Source organism: Octodon degus, unplaced genomic scaffold, assembly GCF_000260255.1.
Source record: "Octodon degus isolate 3935 unplaced genomic scaffold, OctDeg1.0 scaffold00031, whole genome shotgun sequence".
NCBI classification, from domain to species: Eukaryota; Metazoa; Chordata; class Mammalia; order Rodentia; family Octodontidae; genus Octodon; species Octodon degus.
Genome location: NW_004524607.1, coordinates 13,720,890 through 13,740,966, shown reverse-complemented (window position 1 = coordinate 13,740,966; position 20,077 = coordinate 13,720,890). Strand labels below are relative to the sequence as shown.

General features: G+C 47.9%; 1 protein-coding gene across 5 annotated transcripts in view; it reads right to left on the bottom strand.

Annotated features, from left to right (window-relative positions):
- Positions 1 to 20,077, bottom strand: part of Radil (Rap associating with DIL domain) — a 61,089-nt gene that overhangs the window by 14,318 nt on the left and 26,694 nt on the right. For 3 of the 5 annotated variants that reach the window (XM_023713509.1, XM_023713506.1, XM_023713508.1), the window contains 3 exons: positions 11,711 to 12,021; positions 10,465 to 11,094; positions 8,087 to 8,124 (listed from right to left, as the gene is read on the bottom strand). In XM_023713509.1, the coding sequence (XP_023569277.1) occupies positions 8,087 to 8,124; positions 10,465 to 11,094; positions 11,711 to 12,021 (979 nt within the window). The remainder of the gene's footprint in view (positions 1 to 8,086; positions 8,125 to 10,464; positions 11,095 to 11,710; positions 12,022 to 20,077) is intronic. The other 2 variants (XM_023713510.1, XM_023713507.1) reach the window with 1 other exon arrangement.

Sequence of the window (20,077 nt, the reverse complement as noted above, 5' to 3'; positions counted from 1 at the left end):
AGAAGACAGATAGGAGTAGCTCAGGAATACCAGACAGAGGAGGATAATGTCCCCCCCACCCAGTGGCCTTATCAGGACATGGCCAAGAAGAACAGACTTTCTGGGTCCTCCCTCAAGACTCTAGGTGTCAGGCTTAATGGGTAGGGGGTGGAGGACACCAGGCTGCAGAGTTTGGGGAAAAGGCACACAGAGAACAAAGGTAGCAACGCAACACAAGGCCCAGAATGGAGGTGACAGCAAGCAGTGGGCAACACGGCCACTCAACACAGCGAGTGTTGCTTTCTCCTTCCTGAAGCAGAAGACGCAGGCATCTACAGGGGCAAAGGGAACATGCCTGCTAGGCAGGCTGGGTGGACACACCGTGTCAGGGCACAACCCATGGCACAGAGCCTGCATCCGTCATGTGGAGCAATCTCACTGGGACGCCAGTCCTGAGACCTCCGTGAGCCATCTGGTCTTCAGGATTCCTATCCTATGTGCAGGCTACTGTCTGGTTGTGGCTGTTATGTGGTACCCAGCAAGCCCACTGTGTAATCTTCCTGAATTCCAGAATATTCTAAAGCCCAACACATCCAATCTAAAGGCTTGGGATAAAGGATTATAAATCTCTGTGTGTACACACAGGATTTATTATACAAACAGAGCATGACAGTGCACACCTGTAATCCCAGCCCTATAGCAACTTAGCCAGACCTGCTTCAAAAGAAATGAAAAATTTAAAAAGCTGGGCTGTAGCTCAGTTCAGAGGCTATGTATTCAATCCCCCATGTCACCCAAAACATTTTTTGAATATTCGCCACTTTTCTGGAATACTGAACATTAACTACTGGGTGCCGCTGGGGACCGGGACAGGGAGAGCAGCCCTGAAGCCCAAAAGAGGCAGGAAGGCATCATGTGGGGAAACAGAAAGGCAGCTCACAAGGGACTGCTGACCCTCAAGCTTCAAGCTGTCTCTGAATCCCCAGGCTGGAAACACCAGAACCAAGTACTGCCAACAGCCTCTGCCCTCCAGTTGAAGGTTCTGTGCTCTGGGAAGGCGGATAGCGGCATCTGCAAGGAAACAACATAATGTGTGGCCTTGAGTGAGTTGAGTCCACTTGGACCCAAGGTGCCATGAAGCCCAGCATCTTTACTCATGGGTTCTTTGAGGCCACAGGGCCTCCTGCTTACCCACTGGATGTATAGGAGAGAGACAGCCAAAGCCACCTGCAGGCACACTGAGCCTTGGTCTGCCGGCCACAGGGAACCTCACAGAGCAAGGGCAAGGAGCAGGCCCCAGAAGCCAGGCCCAGGCTCGGAGCGGCAGGACAGCAATCAAAGCACTCCCACATGCCCCAGCACATGGCTGGTCACTGCAGACAGCCACATATGTGGCAACCACCCCATGGGGGTGCAGAGACGTGGCACAGAACTGTCACCCCAAACACTAAAGCCATGAAGAGACAAGACATGAGGCCACTCAGCCATCATAGTTCAAATTTCTCTTAGTTCACTGAAAAGAAAGAGTTGTGTTAGTACTGTCTGGACAATGAAACCCTGCCATCTTGTACTCTGAGTAGCTAACTTAAAGCCAACAGGCAATATATTAACCACTGTTACTCTATCATCTTGTTTTGAAATTTGGGTTTTTTTTCTCTTTTAAAAAAACTGAAAAGATAAAAGATGTAAAACATGATTGAAAAAACCCCCAATTACTTAAAAAGAAGAAAGAACTGGTTAAATTAAAAGAAACCAAAGAGAAAACCCAGATTCTTTCTCTTTCTTTTTTTAAATTTTATTTTAGGGAAGGGTCTACAGAGTATTCAGGGTCTCACTACCAGATCGGACTCATAGTAATCCGCCTGTTTACAGCCTCCCAAGAGAGCTGGATTACAGGTGCGCGCCACCACGCCCAGCCTCAGCGTGCCCCTGTGCTGGACCAGCACAGCAAGCCTGGGGATTGAATCCTGGCCCCTGCACCTGCTTGCAGGTGCTTTAATCTGCTGAGCTATTTGGCTGGCCCTCCCAGATTCTTCTTTAGAAGGGTCTCACTATATAAAGTTCAGGTTGGTCTTGAACTCATTTTGTACCCCAGGTTACCCAGGTTTGTCTCAAATTCACAATGATCCTCCTGCCTCAGCCTCTCGAGTGCTGGGATTACAGGCATGGGCCACCACATCCAGGGAAACTCTAGACTTTTACAAAGCAAAACTGCTGGGCAGGGAGATAGTTCGGTGGTCTAAGCGCCTGCCTGGCAAGCGTTCAATCCCCAGTACCACATGCTGAGCCAGCCCTAGAACCCCAGGCGTGCTGTACTGGCCCAGAAACCCGGCGTGGTGGTGCACACCTGTAATCCAGTACTGGGGGGACTAAGACAGGAGGATCACTACAAGTCTGAGCTGCGTAGTGAGACCCTGTACCAATAAATAATAATAAACATTTAAATAGGTAAACAGCAAAATTACCAAAATTTAAAGCTGCGGTTTATGGCCAAGGGGAAAATTAGTGAGCTGAGCAGCCAGGAGAAATCTCAAGAGGATGCTGCAGACATAAAATAAGTGAGAGCAGCAAGGCAGTGTGAAGCACCCCCTGAGAAGGCGGGAACAGAGCGGTCCAGTGAGAGGCTGTGAAGACAGTGTGGTTCCCACCCCAGGAAGCCACCCGGAAACACTGCAGGGGACATGCAGAACACGAAAGACTGGAGCTCACAAAAGAGAGAAAAAGACACTAATTGCACAAGGACAGACACACTGAGGCTTCTCAGCAAGGTAAGATGCTAAGAATAATGGAAACACATCTTCAAGGAAAAAGCCAAGAGGCGACCACAGAGAGCTGCATCAACAGACCCAGGGGGACTCCCTTCCCCTCCGCCCCTAACAGAGACTAGAAAATAATGACAAGAAAATGGCACTGGGGCGCAAAAGCACCTGGGGAAGCAAGAAGAGACGCAGATTATAGACTCAATCAAAAGTAAAAAATGGTGTGGGGAAGAAGGGACAGCAAAACAGGCGCAGCTCGTATAGGAACACGGCACTAAAGCAAAGGCCAGGGCGGGGTGGGGCTGAGCACGCTCGGATCCAGTGCGCTGCAAGAAGGGAGGTCAGTATCTTAAGAACAACCCTGAATCCACAGGGGACGTTCCTAAAACCCAGTTCAAGGGGAAACCATGGACGACACAGGCAACGGGTATGGGAGACAGAAGCACAACACAGACAGCGAAGATTCCAATACACCAGTAACTACAATCAAAACAAATGGACCAAACTTTTCCATTAACAAAGACAAGCAAGCTAGATAAACAATTGCTTTCAAAAAATAAAAGGACATAAAAAGGTTGAAAGTGAAGGCTTTATGAAAAGAATTGCCAGGCAAATAGAAAATAAGTGAAGGGAAGGAGTATTAACATGAGGGAAAGAGGGGCAGGGCAGTAAAAAGTATAGGAAAAAGGGACACAACTTTAAAAGGACACTCTTAAAGCTGTATAAGCCTTGCTGCAAAGCACTGACAAAAAATAAAACAAAGTGGATGAAATTTTAAAAGAAACTTACAAATCCACAAATAATAAGGGACATGTTATCGTTTTCTCCAAAGGGGAGCTTAAAGAGAACCCCCCAAAGTTAATGGTGTTAAATAAATAATAACCTTAACCTCATAAACATACCTTGAGCTCTAGACAAAAAATAAACTAAGTATTCTTTGAAGTACAAATAGAATGCTCACAAAATTCATCACAAACTCGACAGAAAAGGAGTCCTAACAAGACTCTTGCATCTTACAAAGCATGTCTTCCCATCAAAATGTAACAAAATGAAAAGTAAAAACATGGCTGCAGAAACCACATGGATTTATTTATTTATTTATTTACTGCAGTACTGGGGATTGCACTCAGGACCTTGCGCTTGCCAGGCAAGTGCTTATTCTACTGAGCTATCTCCCTGGCCCCTAATGCATTTAGAAGTTAAAAAACTTTCAAAAACGGTTTATGAATCCAAGAAGAAATTATAACTAAATCTGTACAAAAATAAGAGAATAAAGAAACTACTGGGAATAGAAACTAAAATACTAGAAAAAGACATGAAATGGGTTCCGAAAAACAGCTAATATTCCAATCCTTAGGAAGGGAACTCAGAGATGGCAGAAAAAAAGATAGAAACACATTAAATGAAATAGAACTACAAATATATTGAGGTGAAAAACTATAAAAAAAAATAACAATTTTATCTCAACTTGGAAAACATATTTTGCAGAGAAATAAAAGTTACAAAGAAAAAATGGAAAAGTAAATCAACCATTAAAGAATTGGTTCCACCTGGGTATGGCAGTGCACGCCTGCAATCCCAGTATTTCAGAAGCTGAGAGAAGAGGGCCGCTGTGAGTTCAAGGCCAGACTGGGCTACAAAGTCAATTCAAGGTCAGCTTGAACTGATAGCAAGACCCTGTCTCAAAAAGACAAAACATGGTCTGGTGAGATGGCTCAGTGGTCTAAAGCACCTACTTAGAACAAGCTTAGCAAAGCACAGGGACCGTGGTTCAATCCCCCAGCACCACATGCCAGCCAACCCCGCCCCTGGTGGGCTGAGCTGACCACACACACACACACACACACACACACACATAAATAAATAAATAAAATTTGGGGGCCTGGCGGGGCCGGGGAGATGGCTCAGTAGGATAAGCGCTTGACTGGCAAACGCAAGGATCTGAGTTCAATCCCCGGTTCCGCCAAAAAAAAAATAAATAAATAAATAAATAAATAAATAAATAAATAAAATTAAAAAAAAATAAATCTTTAAAAAAAAAGACAAAACAAATAAATAAATACTCACTGTAATAGAAAGATATACTGCCATGAATTAGCCTCAAAATGCCCTTTGAACATGTTTATCCCATTGTCCTTGCCACTTTCTGAATAGCACTAGACATCCTCTTTCAGAATTTTTTTTTTTTTTTTTTCAGACCCGGGGATTGAACTCAGACAAGCGCTTCTTCTACTGAGCCATCTCCCCGGCCCAATCAGAATGTCTTTACAGGGCGGGATCAAACATTTGGTGTCTGCTTCCGCCCGAGCATCATCCAAAGGAAAGGCAGCTCAAGAAACCATGACAGAGAATCCTCAGCCACTTTGTTCATGGATCTTGCACCACGTGACTTCTGGCCCTTCCCTGAAGCCATAATGCCCTAAAAAAGGAAATGTTCTGAATCGACTCAGGACAAGAAAGTAGCCAGGACAGCACAACTAGAGACTCCCAGAACTGCTGTAGAAAACAACCAGAACAATGGGATAGATGGGATCAAAGTGGGGGGAGGGTTCTGAAGGGAATTACAATACTGTCAATGTGTCTTTAGTGTTAATACACTAAAAAGTATTTGAAATATTCACCATGCCTTTGATCATACCTCACAGACTCACAGACTCACAGACTGATTTCACCTGTGAATTCCCATGGGATGCGCCTAATGAAAACAAATTATTCAAAGCTACGAGGGGGTGTCACCTTGTGCCTATGGGGAAGGTGCTTCTCAAAACCACAGGAGACACAGGCACTGCAAAAAGGAAGCCCTGGGACTGGGCCTGAGGACACAAAGGAGCACAGCCACGTGGGAAACTGTGGAAGTGTCTCAACAACTACACCCAGAGCAGCAGGCATGGTAGCACAGCCTGTGATCCCAGCACTCTGGAAGGCTCACCAGGACTATCACCAGTTCAAGCCTTGCCTGACACCTTTGCAATTTAGTGAGACCCTGTCTCAACATTAAAAAATAAGAAAGGGCTGGGGATACAGCTCAGTGTAAAGCCCCAGCATGGGAGAAGAGACCGCAGAGCTGCTGTAGGATGTGGCAGTCCCACTCCTGGATACACCTGCAGAAAACACTATCAGAATGAGAGCAGAGCGACAGTCCTGCCAAGTTCATGCAGCACTATTAACAACCAAGACATGGAGCCAACCCAGGTACCCAGCAGTGAATGGACAGATAAAGAACATGCAGCACACATGTGACAGCAGTCAGCTACACAGAGGACAAAGGTCTGCCCTCCACATGGTCAATGAGCCCAGAGGAGGTTCCGTCAGGTGAATACTAAGTGAGGGGCTGAAAGACCTCACTTGGATGTGCAGGCTAAGAGGCTGATCCCCTAGAGCTGGGGGTAGAATGGTGGAACCAGGGCTGGAGCAGGGAAAGGGGTCAAGAGGTCTATTGTAGGAGGCCCTGCCTCTGGTTGACAGCAACCCTAATGTAGGCCTAGAAACGACAGAGAGAAGGGTGTTAAGTGTTATCTGCACAAGATACCAATCCGAGTTGGTCATTCCACACTGTACCCCACCCCATGGTGTACACAACAGACAGGGGGACTTTCATCTGCTAACCCCCCACCCCATCAGCAGATCACAGCTTTCCATGCAGAGAAGTCAACAGTCACCATGGGCTTCACACAGAAGCACAGGACTCCCAGCGAAAGTCAGGGAAAATATGATAACCCCAGATGCAGAGAATTAAGGGAAATTCCACCGTCATCTGCATGCATGTGATTAAAAAGAAACAGACACAGAAGTCTAAAGTGAATATGGCAAAATGCGAGGACGATGAGCCCATGTGCGGATTCCTGGTGACTGGTACGTTCTGTGCAGCTCTGTTTTGGACGTGACTTGTTATTTTAAAAAGGAAAAGGAAAAAAACTCAATCCTGTGAACCTGAATCAGGGCTGGGAACCAGAATGTGTTTCAGCCCTAATAACAAATGACTGAAAACACAGCAAAAGCAGGCAGCTGCTGAAGGGAAGGCCTGGTTCTTCCTGTTGGGGAAAGCAGGGTCCAGCGCAGGCTGACCTGCACAGGTGCCAGGATGGAAGGTCCCATTTCACACACCTGTACTTCTGGGAGCAGGAGGAGAGCTGGAGATGCTCCCACCACTGTGTGCCTCCTCAGGCCCAGAACTAGGGCTGTCCTGGCACAGAGCAGGGACAGCGTCCTTTGAGAGGCCCCACAGCCACACTGGGTCCTGTCTCAACTCTTACCAAGTCCCTTTACACAGAAACTGTGGGATGTAGGTGCCACCTTGTGCCTGTGGCCTGGCTCCCCCCCACCTGCTATTGTCCTTTGTCAATATCCTTTCGCACCAGTGCTGCCTCTGGAGCTGGCTTCTGCGAAGTCCTGTTCTATTCCTGTCCTGTCCCCCAGGCAGCCTGGGACCCCAGAGCCTGTTACTATTCAGGTATCACCCCAGCTCCTGACACCAATGGCGGCTGTGAGAGATCTGTAAGTAAGAGATGTCCCAAGCTGGAGTCCATCTGATCAATGATGAGGATAGCATGCCCCAGCCCAGTGCTTGCCTGAGGCCTCCTCTCGGAGGGTCCTGCAAGCCTACTTTGGCAGGGCACAGTGACTCTGGCATGGGAAGCAAGCACATGTGCACCACAGAGCCCTTCCTCGCTCTTTCCCCAGCAGCCACCTTCACCAGCCTTCAGTGTCACCTGTACATGTGGCTTTTAGATAGATGGGCAGCTTCACTGAGAACCCAGGTTCGTGTGTGTGCAAAGAATCATGGGACAGGCTTTTGTGAGGAATTTTCACCAGGCTGTTATGTTCCAGGACACTGCAAAAGCAGGTGCGTGCAGCTCACAGCCTCCCGCATTATTTGTCCCCAGTGTGAACACTTTCACTGCTGTCCTTACAAGCCAGGAAGAGCAATTCCCTTGGTGTGCACAGTGGGCATATCTGCTAGATACTCCAGACAGCCATGGCAGTGGAGGGTGGAAAGGGCCTTTCCAGGAAGGATAGAAAACACATTTGCCAGGCACTGGCAAGGGTGATACTCTGCCCTAGAATCCAGGCCAGCACTTCCCTGGGGGCAGGGAACAGGCCACTTCACCCAGCCACCGGGTAGGGGGGCCCGGAGGCTTCCCAACAACCTTGCCCACATGGTCCTAGGGATGCTCCACTAGGGAAATTTCCCACCCAGAACTTGGAGAGGAGGGAAGTGGACTTAGAGCAGCACAGGGCTGAGGCTGAGGGCCTAAGGTGATCCTAAGGTGGCTAGAGGCCTCTGGAGATTGGGCTCCCTGGGAAGTTGAAATTCAAGTGAGATGGAACAATAACCCAATCATACTTACAGTTGGGCCTGCTTCTCTGCTAGTTCTTTGGTTTTCTCCTACAATTATAAGGGGGAAAATATGAGAAAAAAAGGAAGGATATACACAGGATCCATTCAGATACACATTTTATTCTATCTCTGTGAGAAAAGCAACCTGGTGTGGTGACACACACTTGCAATCCCAGCACGCAGGAGGGTGAGGCAGGAGGATCACTGCAAGTCCAAGACCAGCCTGGGCTACAAAACAAGCTCAAGGCCAGCCTGAACCTCATAGCAAGGCCCTCTCTCAAACAGACCAAAAAAAAAGAGGGTGGTTGGAAGAAGAAGAGGAGGAGGAGGAAGAGGAGGAGGAGGAGGGGAGGAGGAGGAGGAGGAAGAGGAGGAGGAGAAGAGGAGGAAGAGGAGGAGGAGGAGGAGGAGGAGCAGGAGGAGGAGCAGCAGCTCACTGCTCACTCAGCTCTGCTGTACTGTGCTATTTATCATTAGCCATGTTGGAAAGTACATTTTCCAGGGACTCAGACGTCTTCCTGCCCACTTCTGACTGTGACCTGAGCATTTCCTCCAATAGAAGCAGCACACGGCCTTCTGGCTCACGGAACAACCAACCATTAAAAACTCCAGGGACAGGACAAACATTTCCCAAACACTAGGAAGAACAGGCTACTATCACTCTCCAGTGTTACACTTAATACTTACACATTTAAACACCAGCCACAGAAATAACAAGCAGGTGTATACAGGTTTGGCTATTTATAAATCTATTTAAATTTCTCAACAGGCACTCTGGCTTAGCCAACATTTTCTGTGCTGTACCCTTAACCAAGAAACAGGGCTTGCTTTCCTGGCACATCAGAATCTGCAGAATGGAACCCGAGCAGCTGCTCTTCTCCGGCCCTGTTGCCGAAAGACGCTGTGCGTATCATCCTGTCTCCTGGACAGACACGGAGAGACCCAGGAGTGGGAGTAAGAGCTGTCCATGCTCAGGAAGTAAAAGGGAGCAAGTGAACTTCACAGGGGACCCTGGGGGCAGCACTTGGGGGCACAAGGAGACCTGAACAAACTCGAGGGCTTGAATAAGCAGCTCCTATGGGGCAGCTTCAGTTCCCAGCTTGTGGCACGAGTCATGGGCCCTGCTGCGCAGTGGTAGCAGACGGGATCACAGTGATGCTGGTGGGCACTACTTAGAACCAGATGAAACCTGCTCCTCTGTCTGCTACACCAACCCTGGGCAAGTGACTTGTGCCCTCCTGGCCTCAGTTTCCTGGCTGTGACTTGAGGCGTGGATCACCCCCCCATCAGGGTGGCTGGGAGAATTAACTAGACCAAAGAGCATCTGGTTCATTAGTAGGGACCAGGCACAGAACACACCCAGGAAATGGTCATGATGTGGAATTTCACAACTTAACCATCGAGTAACTCTTGTTAACAGCAGCCAGGAAGCAGACAGTTCCCATGCTGTAGACTTTCCAGCCGCACACAAGTGACTATACCACAGGGGCCATACTGTAGGAGGCCCCATATCAAGTACCAACCCAGGAACACCAGAAAATGTGGCTTAAATACCACTACTGCATAAGGATCACCCACACAAACCTTTGGGTGGGACAGCCTGTCTGGCTTTTGTTTTTTAAAAGTTTCAAACATTTTTAACATAGATTTAATATAAGAAATTGACTTGGTTTCTATACAGGTCTTCCATGCCCAGGATAAGTACAACCAAAATCAGCAAAAGTCTCTGAACAATCCTGAGCCGTTAATGACAAGCCATCCTTGGGGTCCCTGGGAGTTCAGATCCTAAGAGGACCAGAGCTAGCTGGGAGGCTGAGGCCAGGGTTCCCTGGGCTACCTGCTCCAGCACTCACCCCGCCCAACCACATGGCAATGCCAAGTAACTCCTTCCAGGGCAAAGCCAGGGACATCTGTGTGTATCTGGAGAAGAGGGAGCCTCTCATGAGTGGGTACTGTTCACTGCCCTGTACCACCCCAGAGAGGTCCTCCAGGGAGGAGACCTCAGCCAGATACAAAGCCACCCATCCCATCACCCTCAACCACCAGCTGATAAAGGTCGACAGTGATGACAGCTTGCTAGACAGAAAGTACGAGGTGCCATGCCTATAAAAGACCAGTGAGAGCTCCCTAAAATGCCCAGGCTCCAGGACACCTCACTGGGGCATGTGGAGGCATCAGGCTGGGCTGGACCTGGGGAAGGGATGCAAGCCAGAGTGCAAAAGTGACAGGGGATCCTAAAGGGCCAGACCTCTCTGAAGGTGGCCTGTAACGTCAAACTACTACTGTTGTCAGCTGGGAGGCGGAACCACTGGTGGTGGGCCTTATGCCCAGGTCAAGCAAATTTAGCTGGTGGACTGCTGCCCAGGCCACCCCAGCTGTGTCACTCACCCAGACTGTGTCACGGATCTTCCTGGCAATCTTGAGCAGCAGCCGTCCAAAGGTGCCGGGCTCAAAGTGTGTGGCCGAGTGCTGGATGCAGAGGCAGAGAAGGAAAGCGGGTGTCAGCTTGTAGTCATCGCCCCCTGGCTCGATCAGCGTCATGATCCTCTGCAGCAGTGCATCCTCCACTTCAGGCTCAAACTCCAGGAGCAGCCGCCGCTGTCTAGGCCAAGCAGCCAGTGAGCAGGCGGCACCACCGTGGGCCCTCAGCGCAGCACCACATGTCTTGCAGCTCTGTGGTGGCCGCAGGTGGGCCAGGGCCCCAGCAGGCAGCACCTGGGCCTGTGCAGGGTCCTTGAAGAGCAGCAGGTAGTAGAGGCCCAGAGAAAGCAGGTCACCATGTCGCAGCACCACAGCACCTCGGCTCACTGTGGAGAAGTTGACAGCCACGGGTGCCCCAGCAATGGGCTCCAGCACCAGCCTGGATGCTTTAGGGCTGCCATCTGGGGCTGGGCACCGGCGGATGGTGCAGTGCAAGGGCAGGATGTCAGGGGCTGCCAGGCTGATGCTTGGCTTGCTGGAGGGTGTGCGCTGGCCCACTGTGTGCCGCTCCCGATTGAGCATGTACACTAGGCTGTCCTAAAAGCAAAAGCACAACTCAGCAGGGGTGCCACCTCTGTGATACCACAGGTGAGAACAGGATAGAATGGGTGTCCCAGACTCTGCAGTTGGGACTGCAGGCTGAGGCCAGCAGCAGCACAAACCCACCCTGGCTGCCTCCGCCTGTGCCCGCCCTTGGCAGGCTCTAAGGTCACCCACACAGCCTGTGCGGGCATCTTCACCACACAGCTGCCACAGGTGTCTCCTGAGGCTGCAGCCCAGTAGCTATAGGAAGGCACTAACCCAGCAGGGTGGGATAGGATGAAGGGACAAGGGGACGAAGTTGGAGAGCAAGTGACAAGCAGCACGGCCACACAGCAGGAGGTGGCTAAGCCAGCTTGAGCCCAGAGAGAATGGCAAGAAGTGGCTCTGGCTGGTGGGGACAGTGAAGCCTTACCCAGAAAAATTTCAGCACAAAGTTGTGATTTAGCACTCACCATTACTAGGACAGGGAATAGGCCAGCCCATCCCCTGCTCTGGGAACCTGCACACACCATTCCCAGAAGCCAGAGCAGTATGGAGAGAGTTCAAGAGCTCTCCACAGGCCCTGGGGCCCACGTCAGTGCCCCTCTCCTGCTGCCCCAGCTCGCCTCACCTCCACCTCCTTCTCCCAGTCAGGGGCCCAATAGGTCATGTTCTGGGCCCTGGGGCAGCTCACGTGTTGCTGGCTGTAGCCCTGCAGGAGCAGCAGGTGTGGGGCTTGGAACAGGGAGCAGCGCATGGTGTCCCGGACAGGTTCTTCAGGACCCTGGGCAGCTTCGGGCAGGCCGGTGGATGGGCTCAGGCTGGTCTCGCTGACTGTGCGACGCAGTCCGGGTGGAGGGGAGCTGCAGGCAGCTCCTGGGGCCAGGCCCGGGGTTCCCTTGGCACGGATCCGCTGCAGCCTCCGGGCCTGGGCGTTTATCCCTGAAACAGGATCAATACAGGTACAGGGCCAGAGGTCTGACTATGGCCACTGGCTGGGTCCTGTTGGATTTGAATCTCATTAAGCCACTTCTGACACCTGTTGTTGCTGTCAAAGCAAATCTAGAGGACAAAGGCTCTGTCCCCTGGTCATGCCCTTTGAAGGGGGAGGCAGAACCTTAGAACTGCTGAGGCATCTCCAGAAAAGATTTTGCCAGGGCAGTCACAGAGTAGGCAGCCCAAATGTCACATCCTGTGGCTCAGATGAAACCACACCTGCCCTACAGGAGCCCAATGACATACCTTAGCTTGCACCATGGCCCTGGGCATCAAACATATCAAATACTCTCCCCACCATAGCATCAGCCCCCGCCAGATCACCATGCCACCCAAGACCCTGTCCATCTATCTGAGTGGTCCCCCAGTGTGTGTCAGGCTAGATTCCCCAGGACAGTGGTGCTCTGACTAGGTGAGATGGAGCCAATCGGTCACTGTCCTCCCTTCACTTTAAAAAGGAAGGCCCAGTCAATTTGCCAAGTCACTGCGCTGGTCAGCCTCTGTGACAGCACATCTGCCACTTCCCCAAGACCACCCTGGATACTGCCAGGCCAGAGGGTACACACCAGTGCACACACTGAAACATGCCCTGCACAAACCCTGCACTGGACATGTACAACATTCGGATGCACAAACACAAACACATGTACACACATACTCAGAGAGGTGAATAACACACATAAAAGACTTAAAATCTCATGCTCACAAATGCAGGAAATGCTCTCTAAACTGTTGCTGCCAAGAAGCCTGACAGGCAAGATGGATGGAGCCCCAGAGACTATTCACTGTTCCCAGATGACCCCGGTGCTCTCTTCCCTGAATGCTCTGCCGAATGCCCTCCACGCAGCCTTGTCTCCATCTGGGGCGTCCTGTCCTCCAGCCATTCCAAACAAAACCAGGTAAAAGCCAAAAAGGAGGTCAGCACGCAGAGCTGCCTTACTGGAGCCGGAGGGAGCCTTGGCTGAGCTCTGCCCTTCCCTGCAGAAGGCCGAGCTGCCTGCGCATCTGCAGTCTGCAGGGGGCCAGGGCTGCAGGAGGAGCCGGCCAGCCGCAAAGCCAGGCTTGGAATGATTCTGCAGCAGATGCCCTGCAGGTGCAACTGCAGTCGCTGCCCGGTGGCATGCCACAGCTCAGTCTCACTGCACTACCATGGAGCCACATGGGAAAGGAGAAAAAAAGTCCAAATGATGCCCCAGGTAACAGCAGAACACAGAGGCCAGTCTCTCCTCTTGGATTGCCAGGGCTCACAGAGGGCCCAATGTCAAGCCTTCTGGGACTGCTGTCCCATGTGGGAGGCCCACAGTGGGCTCGAGCCGGCTCCTCTAGCCAGAGACCATACTTGCTTCAGATGACTCTTCCAAGACCTACCTGCAGATGAGAGGGAGCAATGACTGGGCTACTCCCATCCCCTTCCTTGTTTTAGGTGGGCTCCTGTGAGTGGGAGAAGGAAGGTGAGAGGCCTTTGCTTGGGACCATGGCAGCATCATCCACTGGCAACACCAGTATGACCCCTGCCAGAGGCAGCACAGATGTCCCCCTGATCTTGCCTCCCTCTTCCTCCTCTGTTGTGGTTTATATTTAAATGTCCTCCCAGGGCTGGCCAGATAGCTCAGAGGACTAAAGCACCTGCTTAGGCAGGGCACAGTGGCCGGGGTTTGATCCCTGATGTGTTGTGCCAGCCCCGCCCCCGGAGCACAATGAGATGGCTATTGAGACTGGGCATGGTGGTACACTCCTGTAATCCCAGCGCTTGAGAGGATGCAAATAGAAGAATCACTGAGTCTGATCTGTGTAGAGAGACCCTGTAGGACCCTATACTAAAATACACTTAAAAAAATAACAAATAAAAAATAAATGTCCTCCCCAAACCTCATAGGCTCATAGATGTTGCTTCTGTTACGGGTATGATACTGCACTGTTTAATGGAAAAACACAAACTGGGTGCAGGTGGTATCAACCAACAGGCTTGTAGCCTGAGTGAGATAAAAGGGAAAAGAAGGCTCCTGATTTCCTACTTCTGGCCTGCCTTGCCATGAACTGCTTCTCCTTTGCTCTGTCCCTCTGCCTTACCTTGGAGCCAGCCAACTACAGACTGAAAGCTCTACAAACTGTGAGCCAAAATAAAACCCTCCCACTTTAACTTATGGATGGTCAGGTATTTTGTCCCAGCAATAAGGAGGTAACTAAGACATCTTCCCTTGCCCTCTGTGGGATAGCTAAGAGTATACTATACACATGAATGTGCATGCAAGTAGACCCTGTACCAGGACACCCCACAGAACTGTCACCCAAAGAGCCCTTCCCAGGTGCACCACAGCAAGGGATGCAGACTGAGCAAAAGGCAGGAAAGACACAAAGTCCGCAACCTAGTTACAGGATTAAAAGCAGAGAGGCTAGTTCTTGGTTTGAATGAAGTGCATACAACACCTTTTTTTTTTTTTTTTTACTCCTATATTTTTTGTAGGCCCAGGGACTGAACCAGCATCCCATGTGCACTATGCAAGCATTCTAACACTGTATTACTTCCCCAGTGTTTTTTAGTTTTATTTTGAGACAGGATCTCACTAAGTTGCCTGAGCTGGCCTGTATTTGGGATCCTCAGGCCTCAGTCTCTTGAGTAGCTGAGAACATAGGTGAGCACCAACACGTACCACTGTACCCAATGAAATGCTCAGTGGATGTACTGGGGGACCAGGCACATCTCATCTGAGGACACAGCTGGGGGACCTTGGCTGTTTCACCCTCGCTGTGGTGCACCTGGGAAGGGTTCTTTGAGTGACAGTTCTGTGGGGTGTCCTGGTACAGGGTCTACTTGCATACACATTCATGCGTATAATGTACTCTTAGCTATCCCACAGAGGGCAAGGGAAAAGGTGTCTTAGTTACCTCCTTATTGCTGGGCCACTTGTTTCCAGATATTTGCAAATGCATGCACCTTGCAGAAAAATTCTCCAAGATTCTGCAGTGCAGTGCAGCCAGGACAGGCCTGAGATGGCTCCACAGGCATCCTAAAGATAGGCTGACTTGGAGGAAATGTCTGACATGGGAATGGAAGAAGCAGAGGTGTCAAACATGGCTGTGGGAGTCAGTGATGGCCATGGAGTCCTGGATGCTTCCCCTAACCTCACCTCTGCCCAGGGTGTGGCTCCATGGGGCAGCAAACCTGGCAGTCTTGGTTATCCACAGACACTCCTAGATGAAGGACAGGATGACACCATGGGCCATACCACTCTTTCCTACATTCCCTGTCACCTTCACTGAGACTCTGTGTGGACTAGGCGGCATCAATGTTAATTTTGACAACAGCTGCTAATGGTCACCAGAACTGCCAGTGCTGCTCTGCTCTGGCTCAGAAGGCCCTGGAAAGAAAAACACAGTTCCCTTCCTGCACGTCACCAGGTTCCTCCATAAAGTCACTCTGCAGGCTTCCCTTCTGGTCATTTTCTCTTCCCTCCCTGACTCTGGGAAGCACATCTGAACACCTCTCCCAGCTGGTGGCCTCAGAGACAGGACCCTGGCTATAGACAGGTGGGCACCACAACTTTCTTGTGCTGGGGAGTTCTACTAAATCTGGGCAATCAGGCCACTTTTGCAGGGATTCCTTGTAAAAACTGGGAATATGCTGCTAAGGTAAACTCTCAATAGCTGCTGCAAATCCAGAGGTCAGACTTGCCTTCAACAAGTCTCTTTTACACTGGAATACTCTCTTCAGTCAAGTAGCCACTTATAGTGCTGCATACGTACAATCTCAGCATGCAGGGAGGCTGAAGCAAAAGGTTTACAGCATCCAGCCAGATCTAAATTGGGCAACTTAGCCAGAGCCTGCTCAGAATACAAAAGGGCTGGGAAAGTCATGCTGTGCAAAGGCCCTGCATTTACTCCCCAAAACAAACAAGAAAAACAAAACAAACAAGAAAAAAAATCAACAAAGTCATGGAGATCCATCAATCAACAATCTGCAAAATCATCCAAAATGTACAAAACAGAGGTAAATACTGAGGATAAGTCCTAAGTATCTCCTTATTTAAATCCATTTCACTCTTAACTATTAACCAGAGGAAGGCACTGTGGCTGGATAGGAAAACAGCCCAGCCCCCTGCGGTCAAATTCACCACTGGGGCAACTTCTAAAATTTTGCAGAAAATACACAAGCAGATCCCTTCTCACAGGGTGTGGTGACTGTGAGGCCCACTGCCACTCAACCTGAACAGAGGGCCCGCCTTGGCAGGCAAGGGAAGTGAGAGGGAAATAGCTGGGAGGAAGAAAATTAAACCATGATCATCATGTAAATGACCTGACTGTTTAGGCGAAAAATGCAAAGGAATATAAGGACAAATTATTAGAATTAAGTGAATCTAGCAAGGTGACAAGATATGGTAAATATATAAATTTAATGTTTTTATTTTTAATTTATTTATTTATTTTTTGTTATTTTAGGGAAGGGTCTACAGGGTGTTCAGGGTCTCACTACTAGATCAGACTCATAGTGATCCATTTGTTTACAGCTGCCCAAAAGCTGGGATTACAGGCACGTGCCATCATGCCCAGTTTCAATTGCCGTCTCAGAGCGCCCTGGGGGTGGGGCCAGCATGGCAGGCCTGGGGATTGAACCCCCAGCCCCTGCTTGCAGGTTTTTACTTTAAAAAAATTTTTTTTATTTTATTTTATTTTATTTTTCATTTTATGTATTTGGTACAGGGTCTCACTACGCTTGGACTTGTAGTGCTCCTCCTATTTTCAGCCTCCCCAGTGCTGGGATTACAGGAGTGTGCCACCACATCTGGACTCTTTCACCTGCTCAGCACATTCCTGGGGCGGGGCTGGCACAGTGTGTGGGACCAGGGATTGAACCCTGGTCCCTGCGCCTACTAAAGCAGGCACTTAGTCCGCTGAGCTATCTTGCCAGCCCTTAATACTTTTAAATACCAGCAACAAAAGGGAAAAATATGTCAAAAAATACCATTTATAATAGTGTAACTATTATAAAACTCTAAGACATTGTTGACAAATCAATGACTGATGAACTCTGGGAAACAATGCCTTTTACAATAGTATCCAAGAAAGAAAAAGAAAGACCTAGAAATCAATCTAATAAAGGAAGTAACAGACCTCTACATTGAAAACTATAGTACTCTGAAAAAGGATACTGAAGAAGTTATCAGAAAATAAAAGAAATATCCCTTGTTCTTGGGTAGAAAGAACCTATATAGTGAAAATGGTTATACTTCCAAAACTGCTACACAGATTTAATACAATCCATATCATATCTCACAGAAACTGAGAAAACAATACTAGAATTCATTTAGAACCAAAAAAGACCTAGAAAAGCACAAGCAGGCTGATTTGAAATTATACTACAATGCTATTGTGATACTGACATGGTACTGACAAAAACAAACAAACAAAAACTCAAAAAACTAGACCCAAGGATCAATGGAACAGATTAAAAGATGGAGAAATAACTCTAACACACTCAGTCAACTTATCTTTGCCAAAGGGACCAAATACATTCACTGGAAGAGAAAAGATATATTACATAGGTATAAATTTTATATGATGAGCATGATCATTATGTATATCTAAAATGTACCAATAAAATCTGGTTAAAAAATAAAGTGGACTTGTATCTGTAAAAAAAAAATAGTGAAGTACACGTGGAATATTTAAAAGATGACCATAGCAGGCAATAAACTAAGTTTATAAATTTCAAAAGAATTAAAAGAACATATTACCTTAAAAAGAAAGGAATCAAGCCAGTAATAGATAACAACAGGAAAAGTAGAGAATCACCAAATGTTACAACTAAGAAACATATTTGTAAATATTCTAAGGTCAAAGAAAAAATTCTATTGCTAATTAGGAAAAAACTGGTATTGAGTGATAACGAAGTTGTTATATATTTATCAGTACTTGTAAAATACAGCTAAAGCAGAACTTGGAGACTTGTGGCATATATTAAGAGGGAAAGCATGTATTAAAAGAGAAGCATATGTTAAAAAGAGACAAAACCATAAATTAAAAGCAAATATTGAAAGAGAAAAAAATAAATGTCAATATAATATCAGAAGTTAAACAAAAAGCAGGAAATTAAGCCCAAAGTAGAAGATAAATATACCAACTGGAAATTAAACAGAAAAGAAACATATAAAATGTAAATATAAGAAAGCCAACATTAAGTTAAATGACAAAGTTAATAACATGAAAAAATTTGGGGTAATAGTGATCAAGAAACAAAGACAGAATCTATAAATAATAGCTATAATAAAAGAATACCATGTCAAATGTTACAACCAACTTAGTAGCAATTAATATGAAATTTTAGACAAAATGGACATATTCCTAGGAAAAAACTTGCCAAAACCTGGCTCAAGGAGAACCTAAAGTCTTTTAAAACAGCCAGTGAACTGCTGATAGAAACAGAAGCATCGATCCACTCCAAATTTTAAAAATATCTAGGTAGATTGCTATCTACCTGAATGCATGGGAGACATACACATCTCTTAAAATGTTCTCTTCTCACCATAAAGGAACCCCAGTTTTAGGTTGCTGTCCTATAGAAGTAATCAGAAAGGACCCAAGTTGAACATTTCTGTTCAGAGATACAGACAGCCATTTTCATAATAATTATTTATACATACAGGGATACAGGGAAAACTCCACAGGGAATATTATAGTTATGTGCACCCATTCACTAACATTAAAATGATCTACACAATATGAGGAATACAGGAAGCTCAAAAACAGAGTATATAACTTTGTACACAGGTGAATTTAAATTATGTAAGAAGGCTGGGGAGATAGCTCAGCAAGCAAGGTTCTGCCTGGCAAGCACAAGGACCCATGTTTGATCCCTGGTACCTCATTCCATGCCACTGAGCCAGCCACCGAAACCAGGCATGGTGCCACATGCCTGTAATCCCAGCACTGGGGTGGCTGAGACAGAAGGATCATTATGAATCTGAGCTGTTAGAGAGACCTTATACCAAATAAATAAGTAAATGATTTTTTAAAATTAAAAGATATGTAAGAAAATAAATGCATATCCTGAGAAAAGACCAGAATGAAAAGTGACAAACTATTAAAAGCAATTCTCTGGTGGCCTTGCAGGTAATTTCTTCTCTCATCTTTATACTTCCTCTTACTGCCCAAATTTTTAACAAAAGGGAGGTCCTATTTCTTAAAGCTGAAGAAAGTACTGTTTTACCATACCAAAGTGAGTGGCTTCCAAGTAACACATGGGCCTTTTCACACCACTGAGTCCCAGCAGGGAGGGACTGACATCTCTCTGGGGGAAGCAACCTAATTAGGGTAATGGATGACTAAGGAGATCAAAGGCTTAGGCTGTTTGTCAGTCACAAACGACACAGTCTTCCAGGACCAACACAGTTTCTAGGACCATGTCAAAGAGAGCAGTGTGGCATAACAAGAAGGTTTGGAGGTAAAACCAAGTCCAGTCCAGTGATCTTGAGATGACTGCACCCCTCTTCTCACGGAGTGGCCAGCTAACACGCTCTGCTTGCCAGGCTGGCCCTGACCAGGGGAGACTTGAGGGGCTTCTGACCCCGCTGGTTATTCCATCCTGGATCCGGGTGGCAACAATCTGCTACTGGTTATCAAGGCTCTTGACTCAACACTGAGGATCTTTCTCTTGCCACCTGGAAGATGGCCCAACTCCTGCCCTGCACTGAGATTCGCACCATCTTGTCACTGTAGCATCCTGCTGTCTGGTGCCCTGCGGGCCTGTGCAGCAGGGTCCACATCCCCTTTGGACTGAGCCTCTGCCCCACTCCCTTGGCCTTCTTTGTTTTTGGGTTTCATCCCTTAAATATCTTTACTTCTCAGATTCATTCTAAGTCCTTGGAATTCTTTTTTTTTTTTTTAATATTTATTTATTTTTATTTATTACATTTATTTATTACATTTATTTATTGTGTGTGTGTGTGTGTGGCCAGCTCAGCCCACCAGGGGGCGGGTCTGGCTGGCATGTGGTGCTGGGGATCGA